Below are 12,653 nucleotides of genomic sequence, written 5' to 3' on the forward strand. Positions count from 1 at the left end.
AGGAAAGATGTGGACAAACTGGAGAAAGACCAGAGGAAAGCAATAAAAATGATTAAAGGGCTAGAAAACATGACCTATGAGAAAAGATTGAAAAAATTGGGTTTGTTTAGTCTGGAGTAGAGAAGACTGAGGGGGAACATAAGTCTTCAAGTATAAAAAAGGTTGTTATAAAGAGGAGGGTGATAAATTGTTCTCCTTAACCACTGAGGTCAGGACAAGAAGTAATGGGCTTTAATTGCACCAAGGGAGATTTAGGTGTTAGACATTAGAAAAAACTTCCTGTCAGAGTAGTTAAGTACTGAAACAAATCACCTAGTGAGGTTTTGGACTCTCCGTCACTGGAGGCTTTTAAGAACAGGTTAGACAAACACCACTCAGGGATGGTCTAGGTAATACTTAGTCCTGCTTCAGTGTAGGTGATTGGACTAGAAGACCTATCAAGGTCCCTTCCAGTCCTACATTTCTATGATTATTGATTTGTTTCATATATTCAGGTTTTGATATCTGTTGAATGGATTTTGTCTTACAAGTCTGAAACATTTTGGCTAAACTGTTTAATCATGCTACAGTTTTTATCTAAATTTAAGCAGTCGACATTAATATCAGTTTTATTTTTAAATGCTACTAGGAGCTGTCATTTATTACAAGTAATAAATATTGTGCATTCAAGATTTGTGTCTATGTAAAACCTTAGTGATGTGTCCTGTCTATCAGTACAGTAGAACATCAATAATTCATATTAATGATGAGAGATTGTGTAGTGAATTTTACTGACTAGTGGGTATGAAAACAAAAAAAATTGGGAACCCAAGGAAAATGTAATGCAAAATGTAGTTTAATTTACATTGATAATTGCAGTTTAGGCTTTAATTATTTGATACTGAACGTGTAAAAATAATTTTAGGAATTTAACGTTTCACTGCAACACGGTCTGGTATAACATCTTTGCTGCGAGATGGGGAGTTTTTTGTGTGGATTATAAAATGATGTGGATTAGCAAGGTTCTGTTGTACTTTCTGAAGGACTGCCTGCTAGAAGCAGATTTCATTGCAGCATAGCAGATATGGGGTTCTGAATACATGCAAATCCTTAATTCTGTCTTCCTATCAATGTGCCAAGGATTGCCTTGAGTAATTTCCATTAGTTATTCAACATCCAGGGCTGGATACATCTAGGGCTATATATAAACTGTATTAGAGTTAAGAAGAAATATCTGCATAAATCCTCTGCAGTTTGTGGGGGCTATTGCGGATCATATTGCCCAATTAAGGTCATATACAGTCATAGCATTTTTCTCCCCAGACTAGTTAGCTTTGGATTGCAGTTTAACTGCTGCTTGACGATGAAGAGAAGTGTTCTTAACAGGGATATAATCAAGCCACTTCTACAGTAAATAAAATGGATCTTGTGGGGAAAAGGTTAAAATCAAAGTGTCTGTTTACTGAGGCTAAACTGATTATATATGACACTTCATTACCAGCAGTTATTCAGCAAAGAGAAATGGCAGCCCCAGATCCAGCAGAGAAGGCATTTTAGGGTGGGGAAGCTGACTTGGCCATACTGCGGATGGAGTTGAAGAAGGAACTGAAAGAGTGACAGGAAGGATGCAACAGTAGGTGGGGAGAGAATGTGGAGATATGCAGGAGTTAACAGTGAGGAATCAGGATGGAGGGTGAGCTGGAGCGCTTAAGGTTTTTTTATTGTTGCAGACAGATTTTTAGTCCTAAGGGTTTGTCTTCACTGCAGAGTTTACTCAGGTTATCAGTACTCAATTTACTCCTCGCACGCACGGTAGCCTAGCTCGAGTGAGAGTGGCCACAGTGAAAAATGACACAGTAGATGCTATGTCCATACTGGCCCTGCAATTACTTGTTCTGGGGAAATTCGCAGGGTTCTTTGCTGTGTTAATGGTTTCCCTGCGAATTGTGGAAGAACTTGTCTGTCTTTTCTGGACCCAGGGGAGGAATTGCAGGAAGGCATTGGAGGCCTAAGAGTATGCAAGTCGAGCTAATCTCTGTCCATGCTGCAGAGTGGTTCTGTGAGCAGCTGACGAGTTGTGCTAACTCCAGCTTTATTCTGTACCCCTGGATGGGCTGCCAGCTCCGGTTAAAAGCACCACCACACCTGAGTTAAGGGTGTTTGTATGTGGACAGGACTCGAATTATAATTTGAGGTAACAGTAATGAAGACAAAAATCTAGAGTGGTGATAGAAACAAAAGTTTTTTAAAAATTGTTTAAACAATATGATTTTAAAGTTGTGTGCCTTTATGTATTTTGACATACTTGGACCTAATTCCATTTTGAAAGCTTCTATCTATAACAGTGTGATTTTACCCCTTAGCAATTAATGAACTTCTGAGGCTCTCAGGCCTACAGAATAAAATCTTTAATTACAAACTACAAAACTGATGTCCCACAAGAACTCAGTAACACAATGTATTTAGCTGTTCATAAATATACCATTCAAATTAAAATACTGTATATGCACAACTTTTACATTATTGACATATATAGTTCTCTTAGCATCCTGTTTGCTTTCAGGTTTAACTCTGTTAATTTTGACTTAAGTCCTGTGTGGTTTGGACTACAGCTTACTGAGACCCCTTTGAGCCCCTACAGCAGACTAGTTGTCAACTGTCACAGATTTTCTGTGATTTCCTGTATTTTCCGAGGATTTTTAGACAAATGGATCCAGGATTTGCCCATGGGCAACACCTTATATTGATTCTACTGCTCTGTCTGGGCAGAAAAATACTTTTTTTAGTTTGCTGTCATGGTGCATTTTGACAGCTTTTGGTGTGTAATAGTCAATTTCATTATTTCTCCTGTGTAGTCATTTAGATCAAAATTTTCAGAAGTGGCCGCTGATTTTGGGTGTGTCAGTTTCTGCATCCCAGCTTGAAACCTTGGGCTTGATTTTCAAAGTGGCTCAGGACCCAGTTCTGACTCCAGTTGAAGGTAATGGGAGATGAGTGTTCAGCATCTCTGAAAGGCATGTTCAAGATGTCTCAATTTGTGCCCTAAAATCAGGGGCTGCTTCTGGAAAATGTTGCCATTAGTCAGTTTTTTGTGAGAGTGGGGGGAGGAGAGGAGTTATCAGAACAGTGAGGGGTGGGGAGAGAACATATTTTAAAGAGTTAAAATGTGATTTTAAAAGCATAAATATTGGGGGCGGGGGAGGACTCGGATAAGTATAGCTCCTGAAACCACTTGTAACTCATCTTTTGAAATCATCTAGACTTACAGCTGACTGTGTCCCTTTCAAATTTTGTAGTTGAAGCAGCTTACAGTTTTAAAAAGGAGATAATTGTCTGTTGAAATATCTCTGCACTGAAGGAAATAAGTATTCTTGATGCTTATGAAATGGTTCTGGTATAGAATAAACAATGTGTGGAGTGCTGAAACATAATTTTAATAAAGCAGGGTTTACATTAAGCAACTGTTTGGAATGGTGAACAGCTAATTATAATACTACAGCTTATATAAGCTTTGGAATAATGAATGATGACTCTCTAGTGTTCTTTCACATCTCTAGTTGAAAATTTTATTATGTAATAAATTATGTAAAAGTTAAGCTATGGGATATTAAGGAATCATAACAGATAAATTTCACTAGAACAGTAATTCCTCTGTGGGGTGGGGGGGGGAGTTGGCAGCATCAACGGACAAGGAAGGTTAGCAAGTTCACATACCAAATTCTGTAAAAACTGTGGTATTCCTGTACTTATTTAGTGCATCTCATTAAATGAGTGCAGTGTTAAATCTGAAAATGTACAGCATGTCTATATTTATTGTGTTTAACAAGTTGCATGGAGTTTGCCGCTGGTGGGTGTCTTTTATGCAGATATATGAATAAATATTGGCTTGTCAGTTTCATCTAATATAGTTGTACTCACAATTAGTAAGTTAATCATGCACTATGTCTGACAGTTCAGCAAAGATATTTCAATGTTTAATCTGTACACTAATTTTGTTTTTAGTGAAATGTGTATAGCTGTTAAAAGAATAATCTAAGTTTGATATTTTTTTCTAGAAACCAATTAGTAATGGCCTTCCACCCACACCTAAAGTGCATGTAAGTATATAATACTGGACCATCCAAACTAATTTTGAAGTCAGTATAGAAATGTTTTTGTATTAAATAAAAAAAAAATCAAATTTGAATATTCAGTGAAGTTCTATGCCTTCTTTTAAAAAAAAAGTCTAATTGAACAACTGGTTTAGATGTCACAATGATTTTTTTAAAATAAAATATTTGAAAGCCAATATGAACAATATCTATCATTTAAGATTTCAAAACAGATTGAGTTTTAAGAAAGTTCTTGAAATAAAAATGTGAGTGATGATTTTTGTGTGTGTGCACGCGCGCATGCACAGAGAGAGAACTTTTCTTCCTGCGCCAAGGCCATAAACTAATTGTACTAGACCTGAAAGGATTTATACGTTCGTCAGCCAAGCATTTTAACAGCAGTCTTTTCCAATAGGATTCTAATAGCTGATATCTCATAAACTACTAGAATTAAAATGTATACCATTTCAAATCTGGGATTCAAAACTGAGATGGGATTCATTGATTCTTAAGGCTAGAAAGGACAATTGTGATCTTCCAGTCCAACTTCCCTGCATATTACCTGTCCTAGGATTTCACTCATTAATCCCTGCATCAAGACCTGTAACTGAGATAGGACTGCAACATAGTTTTTTGAACAACACCCAGTCCTGATTTTAAAGAATTCAAGCAATAATGAGCCCAAATAATGTGGTGGTTTCTAGTAGCGATTCTGAGAGCCAATTGCAGAGTGAAGCAGCAAATCTGTCAAATACTGTTTCACTTTTCTTCCCTTTTAGGGCTAGTTTTGTCCTACTTTCTGCATAATAGTCTAAAACACCGGATTTAATGGGCCTTGTAAATTGTGGGAAAGAACTGTGTCCTCTCTTTTGATGAAATGCTTTACCTCTAATTTCCTTCCTCATCTCTTTGAAGGGGTCTGTCTCATGAGTAAGTCTTGATAGACACAGTCACCACCCTTTTGCAGCTAAGATGATAAAACTGCTATTAGAACCATATAGATGCAGATGGTTTTATTCCTGGTACTTATTCATTCCAAAGGAGCAGCATTGTTTAAGACAAAAATTCTTGATCTCCAAAACCTCCACATCTCTCTAGGCACTGTAATCCCCTTCTCAAACAGTCAGGATTGCTTCAGAGCTCTCAACCTTTCAGATGTATTGACCATACCTCACTAAGGTAGATTCACAGGAAGTAACTCAAGTTACTAAATTGGCGCTAGAAATCAATAATTTGTGCTACAAAGCTACTCCCATTTGGACTAGCCTTGCTTCTTGGAGGTGGTAGCTGTCTGCGTCTGACAGGAATTATGCATTGGCAGGGATTTTCCTTACCTTAGTTGTCTCCTTCTTTAAAACAGGTTATTTGTTGTGTTAAGGTTCACAAACACATCACAATGGGTACTTCAGCCCGTTCGCAGCTTGGGGTCAGCACCAGACCTTTCTGCCCCATCTCCTATCCAGTTTTATCTGTCTTGGCAGCAGCAGGTGGCTCACCCAGACCTCCTCGCTGCAGAGCTTCTTTGAGAAAAGTTTCAACCTTTGACTTCAAATTCCAGACTATCAATGTGGTCCAACAATGTGTGTCTGTAATTCTCAGCCATGTCCTGTGGCTGCATTAGATTTTTGGGGAAATTGTCCCCTCAGCTCTGGTTCCCCTTCTGAGGTGTTGGCAACTGTTGGTGTCCTGCAAGCTTCAGGGAGAGAGCTAGGCTGAGAAAGGCAAAAGGAAGGGTCTTTGTCTTCTGCTTCACCCCCCTTTCGAGTGTCACATTGGGGGGGCTTGGCCAGTTCTGTGAGCAGGTACAGTTCCCCTTCACAGCCCAGTCTGAGTGGGATTGCCTCAGCCACTCTCCCCTAGGCAGGATTGTTGTAGCTGGCTTCGAGGACAAGCAGCTACTTGTTTCCATCATCTCCATGAGGGAAGCAACACCAGAAAGACAGTGCACCAAATGAAAAATCACACCCTAGAAACCCCACAAAGACCCCCTCTCCTGTCTGCAGAGTTCAGCTGCTGGCCCTTCATGTGACCCCTTGCACTGTGAATAAAGGGCACTGGGCATTGCACAGATGCTGCCAGTGCAGGAGAGTGCAGTAAGGGGCCTTCAGGCCCAGCTCTCTGCCCCTATTAACACCTCCGTAACAGGCCTCCCAGGCTGGAGCCTCCAGGGGAAATACAAACCTATCTGGCCCATGTGGAGCCCATACAGCAGAAAGGGGTAGAGTCTGTTCTTGAAGCTCAGTTACTTTCCCAGAGAAACCCAGAAGGGGCCCCTGTTGAAGAGAGAAGACAATATGCCCAACATCTTTAAAAGCAAGGAGATCCCTAGCCACTTCAAATATTTTTGGAGCAATGTCTGAGCCCAGTCTCCCCCATCCCACCCACGCAGTATTACGGGGACAAACTCCCAAAGAAGAAATAAATTGAAATTAGCATTGGTTTTTCTGATCATCTTTACTAAGTACATCCTGACAGATTAACAAAGAAAACTGTGTACTATGATGTTCACAGAATGTTCAAGAAAAGGAAGCTTTATACAAATGCTGATATTAAGTGTGACTTTAGAACAGCTACCATGATTCCAGCCTTACAAGGTCATAGAGCGCAACTTTGGAACCTTATTTTGAACCTTACATCCCACTTGAACTGCAGTTGGAGGTGTCATACTTCCTATATATTAAAATAACCTTTCTTATAACAGTTATCTCCAATCAGGTGAACTTTTGAAGATGGGAGCTTTCTTGGGTGATAGCCAGGATTTTATTTTAATTCAGAAAAGTAGTCCTCACTATCATAGCATTAATTTCCTAAATAAACTCATATTTTTCCTTTTGCCAAGCATCACTGTTCAGTGTAGTGAGATTTGTTGGCATCCATATCCATCAATACATAAAGTCCCCAGATTTTACATGTTGGTCATCAGTGTTTAGCCAATCCCCCCCCCGCTTTTTTTTTTTTTTTTTTTTAACAGAAGTCTTCTCTACATCCTCATTTTGGATGTCCATATTTAAAGGATAATTCTGCTTCTGACCCCTGAAAGCGTGCTGCTTTGAAAATCCCATTGTAACAGAGCTCTCAGTTTAGCATGATGAATAGGAAAATGTATCTGTGCTTATCTAAAAGTTTTCTTTTTTCACGTAATAAGGTCCACAGATCAAGTCTACCCTGGGGACAAATGGATCATCCAGAATATGTATGGAAATTAAAATTCCGGCTTTTCATTAAAGTAAATTATCCTCATACTCTGCAGTAGGAAAAGTTTTGTGTGCTTTTTCTTCAAAGTATAGTCAACACAATCTGTAATTTTGGAAATTAGAATGGTGTTTTTCTGGCTGTGGAAGTTAGTTTCAACTGGAAGAAGCTTCAAAGAGCAAGGCATTTCCCTTCTGCCAGTGATTGATAGGTCTGGGTTCTGCTTTTAAACTGTAGTACCCCAGAAGTGGATATGTGGACTTTATTACTTGAAGAAAGGACATTTTCAGGTAAGTACAGGTAAGCTTTTTGTATTCTACTCAAGTTGTGCCTTGGGCACTGCAGATTGCCTTCTCACTTTTCCAAAATCTAGTTTTGAGTATTAAAAGTCTGGGTTGCAGCCAGTGTAGACTTTAACTTTTGGACTAATCTGGATTCAAGGGTAGCAGCTGCTTTTCGCCTTTAGGATTGCTTTCTGGTATGGCAGAGATAGCAAAAAGTCAGCCAGTAGGGCCAGGCAGATTATACCCTTGGGTATTTGACACCCTTTGCAAGGGTAAGAATGGAAACCCTTCAGTCTTGGCATACCTATGGTCTGTTCAATGCCACCAGGGAGCATACAAGCTCAGTGTGCTCTCATCCCTCTACTTACCCCATGCCGGTCTGTTAGCGATTCAGTGATTGTGGTCCATTTCTAGGAATGGCAAGGAGGCAGTACTGAAGACAACTGCTCTTAAAAAAAGTGAAAGCATATGCTCATAGGCGTGCCTGCCACACTGCTGCTCAGACTCAGACTCAGGTGTCAGATTTCAGTCAAGAAGTCTACTTCAGCTATCTCATCCCAAGACTTTCATGCTATAGAAATTGAAGGAGGCTAGGTTGCCTATCAGTGTCTTAGCTCTGAGAACCTTCCTGCTATCCAGCAATGGAAGGGTGGAACATGTTCTCACAAGCAGCACTGCAGTGAGGTACTGTCTAAACAGGCAAGGTGTTGCTCATGCTCCTCTCCTGGGTAAGAGGTGGTCTTTTGTCTCTGTGTTGTGCTGCAGTGGCATAGGTAACATTGCATAACAGTTTGTGCTGTGAACTCCACTTTTAATTGCTTAATTTCTGAAACTTCCAACATTTGGGTTCAGAATTTCCAGGCTTGGTTTTAACTGGATTGAACAATGAAGAAAACACTTTTCCCATTATAAATATTTGCATCTCAAACAGCTGTAGCACTGAAGTTGTTGGAGGTAGAAAGTTGCTATTTGGCAGGGGGATAATTCTCAGGGAGAAGAGATTTTTAACACGTATACATGCTGGTATAATTTTGGTGAGTCTTAAAGTCCTCAAAGGATGCAGTGATTGATACTTATTGCTATTTACTGCATCCTGGAATTACTGTGGATTGAATGAAGCAGGGCTGGTTTTTTGCTTCGTAGCTTCGACTCTCTGCAGTTTTGTAGGATTTTTTTTTTTCATTCAAAGAAATAGGAGATTTGAGGGATTGGAGAAATCAATTAAAATTGTCTTACCATTTAATCAAAAACTGTTCCATAACCAAGAAAGCAAGAAACCATTAGAAAAACACATTAAGTTGAATTTTACTTCTCCAACTTAATTGAATCCCACCAGGTCAGTACTAGATGCTGTATTGAAAAGGAATTATCCGTGTTCTGCTCTTACTTAGCAAGAGAGGATGAACTGCCACCGTATGGTTGTGGGAATGGAAAGGAGGAACCCCTGGTTTCTATTCTTCCTTCAGCTGCTGCTGGCTGGGAATGAAGACATGACCTTATTAAAGGCTTTTTGACATACCTATGGCTTTCAGAACTGCTTTCAACTGCAGGGGGTGGAGAGGAGAGAGTATTATGCTATGGAAGATTCTCATTTTATGGTAAAACTCAGTTTATCAAGATTTGTGTGGGGATAAAAATCTTCACTCTAAAAGGGTTCTACTTTGTGAAGATGTAAATATTGCAAACAAATGCATTTTAGAACAAAAGTTTAACTTCAATTTCCTTGCTGCTTAGGTACCAGGATGGAGTTTATGCAACAACTGATGATATTTCAAATTTGTAAAATATTTCAGAAATAAGAGGGCACTCTTGGGACTACTGTGATTTTTATCATACTCCCATATTTCACACAGAGCCTTTTTCAGTTTCCTCTCATGCTGCAATGAGTAGACATTATTGTAATCAGTTACCAGAACTGGCAAAAGCTTCCCTTTCTCTGGAATGTTTTATGGGGATGAAATTACTCCAATAGAAGAATTAAATAAACTGGTCCCTAACGCTTTTACCCCTTCAATTAGGCAAAAACGGTGCCATTTGAAATACATAATTAGAATTTTTCCTAATACCTGTTGATGTAAAGTATCAAATTCACTGTTCTAAATTACTTATATTTTACTTTCACAGATGGGTGCTTGCTTTTCAAAGGTTTTCAATGGGTGCCCATTAAAAATTCATTGTGCAACGTCATGGATTAATCCAGATACAAGAGGTAGTACATTATGTATTTTCATCCTATTTATTCTCTCCTGAAGGTTTTAAGAACATAATCTATCCAGTTTAGATATCAAGAGAATTATTTATAAAAGTGTCACTTGTGTATATAGGAATTTTCTCTTTATTGGATTGCTTAAACACAAACCAACTATTGATTTAAAAAAAAAAAAAGTAAATTCCCTTTACTTTTAAGGTATGTGATATAGATTTTAGTTTATCAATACTTGATAAAATAAGTTTACCATGCAGATGAAAGTGAGGTACATGTATTCTTCTTTTGGTTGAAGTGTAAAACACACTCTGCTTCTGGGAATCAAAAATCCCAGGTTAGGAGGTAATGCTGTTATCCCTAGTGTCCTGGTCAAACAGCCACATCCTGACTTCCTCAGTTCCCCCTGTAGTTTCGTTGGATATATTATTGTTCACTTAACTTCTCAAATCTGGTGTGGGCAGAGAGAGAGGCTGCCACCATTCCCATCATAGGTAAATATATTTCAGTGTGGGATGAAGTGATCTATGCTACAGGGGTCAGACTATAGGGGAGGGGCGAATTGGTGATATGGGACTCAAGTTTTGCCTGAAATTGTAGCAAGCTGCTACTACTAAAATGACCAGCAACAAAATACTTTTCTGAAATTTAAGTGATCAAAAGCAGTCTTTGGAGTTGACACTTCATTTAGATGAGACCATTCCAACTTCTCAGCAACCAATGGTTTTAACTCTGTCTTGCTTGGAAACTCAGAGGGAAAATGCTGTGGTGGCCAACATTTAGAAGGTTGCCTTTGTAACCATGAGGGATAGATGTGGAATTATCTTAATTTTTGCAGAAACAGATGGGGCCCCCAAAGAAGAGCTGATATAACATGTATGTCAGTACCATCCTTGATAAACACCCTATGAAGCGGTTATGGGTCCTGCAGAAAGACTTATAGAACTGTTAAGTAATGTATATTAATGTGAGTTAAGCGTCATCTTTATAGCAGGAACTTACATAAATTATATTGTTCATATAGGTCCTTCCAGCAGTAATTCTTATGGCCAGTATTTTGAACTAAAATAAGAGGAATCCCTCTGCTTCTTTTGTTTTTTTTAAATTTAAGCTGCTGCTGCTTCCTACTATTTCCTGATATAAGGAAACTTAAACAAAGTAGATTGCTTACTTTTGATGAATGTGAGTGCCTCTGTTACTCATAGTGAAACACTGCTTTGCTAAACCAGCTCCATGTTCATATGATTTTAACTTTCCTTAACTCCAGATTTGTTAATTTTAATTTCCCTCTCCCTTTACAGATCAATACTTGATATTTGGTGCAGAGGAAGGTATTTACACCCTGAATCTCAATGAACTTCATGAAACATCAATGGAACAGGTATGTTTGTTCTGAATTTTTGAAAATAAAGTCCTTGTCATTTTTCAGCAATTAAGGTTAGTGTTGCATAACATAAAATATCTCCTTTGCTTTAATGCATCTATACATGCTGGAGCTGCACTTAAGGTTACCTGTTTCAGTTCTAAAGAGTCGCTTTCAGTTACTTATAACCTTGTCAGACTTTCACCTTTCAGGCTGATATTTTTCCAGGTGTAAATTTTCATTTGGTTTCTATACTACTTACAGCTCAGTGTTCGTCTAACACTTAAAACCAAGCACAGAGTCACAATGGAGAATATACTTACACGATTATAGAAAATTAATAAAACTACTTGTGAACTGAACTAAAGTAAAGCTGATCTTTCATTTGCCTTACTGACTAAAAATTTGAGGCAAAAGATAAAGAAAAGCTAACCTCTCTGATTATACTTTGCCATTACTCCAATGGACAAAACAGAGATCATAAATACATAACTTTCCAGGAGCTAATAGACAGCCTTATTTAAAATACCCTGAGAAGAATGTGGCAACTCTTCTAGGGTAATATCTTTAGATCAATCACCATCACTCTACAGACAGTGGGGGGGAAGGGTGTGTCATAAAATATTTTCAGTATTTCCAGATGAGGCATTGGGCCTGTTTCTTGATGTATTGAATTTGTTAGACCTCTACTGAAAATGAAGCTCGTGTTTTGGAACCAGATGGATGTAAAGGGGCTGTGTCTGGGATTTTGGAAGGTCTCGTAGGGTGTGCCTGTCCATTAGCATCCCCTTCTGACTGAGCATTGTGCTGCAGGTAGTCCCTGCTTTAATTTCCCCTGACCCAGGTTTTGTCTCTCCCAGAGATTCACACAACTCAGCCCTTCAACAAGGTCACTCTGTGGGTTCAGTCCCCTTCCAGGGTAGCAAAAGTCCAAACAAACAAACATTTTCATCCCACTTGGGCTCCTCTTCTCCCTGTCTTCTGGGCTCCCCTTATGCCTCTCCACTCTGGGAAAGAGCGCTGACACTCAGGCTGCTTCTTTTGAGTCCCTCTCACAGCCTCTGGGCTACTGGTGTCTTTCTCTGCTCTGGGATAGAGGGCTGAATCCCAGGCTACTTCCCTGGAGTCCTCCAGACCCTATGTCAGGGCCTTCCACAAGAGCCCCCCTTGCTCCTCTCTTCATCTCCCTAACTGAGTGCTCTCAGCCCTTTTATGAGGTCCAGGTGATTATCAGACAGTCACCTGACCCCTACTGGCCCTGCCTCCTTAGGCTTGGAATACTTAATTATGGCATAGATGGGGCTGATAGAATGAGGTTGACTAGTCCCAGGCTTCCTGGCCCTTAACGGGCAGGCCACCCTGTTAGAGGTCAGTAAGAGTATTTGGATCTTTAGGATTGCAAAAACAGATTTGCTTTAGCTATCATGGGTTTTTTTTGTGGGGGGTAGGTCTTCTTTCTGGTACACCAGAAGTCAGTTTGTTTAATTATTGAGGCAAAATGCGTTACCACACAGGAATGGAAGGTTCTCTCAGCCCCCAAC

At 39.4% G+C, this 12,653-nt stretch overlaps 1 protein-coding gene across 5 annotated transcripts in view; it reads left to right on the forward strand.

Moving 5' to 3' along the window:
* The window catches only part of MAP4K3 (mitogen-activated protein kinase kinase kinase kinase 3), a 132,364-nt gene that overhangs the window by 92,457 nt on the left and 27,254 nt on the right, over positions 1 to 12,653 (forward strand). For all 5 annotated transcript variants that reach the window (XM_007063162.4, XM_007063163.4, XM_037896248.2 and 2 more), the window contains 3 exons: positions 4,035 to 4,076; positions 9,671 to 9,755; positions 11,051 to 11,130. In XM_007063162.4, coding sequence (XP_007063224.1) covers positions 4,035 to 4,076; positions 9,671 to 9,755; positions 11,051 to 11,130 — 207 coding nt within the window. The remainder of the gene's footprint in view (positions 1 to 4,034; positions 4,077 to 9,670; positions 9,756 to 11,050; positions 11,131 to 12,653) is intronic.

This window comes from Chelonia mydas, chromosome 3, assembly GCF_015237465.2.
Source record: "Chelonia mydas isolate rCheMyd1 chromosome 3, rCheMyd1.pri.v2, whole genome shotgun sequence".
Classification (NCBI taxonomy): domain Eukaryota; kingdom Metazoa; phylum Chordata; order Testudines; family Cheloniidae; genus Chelonia; species Chelonia mydas.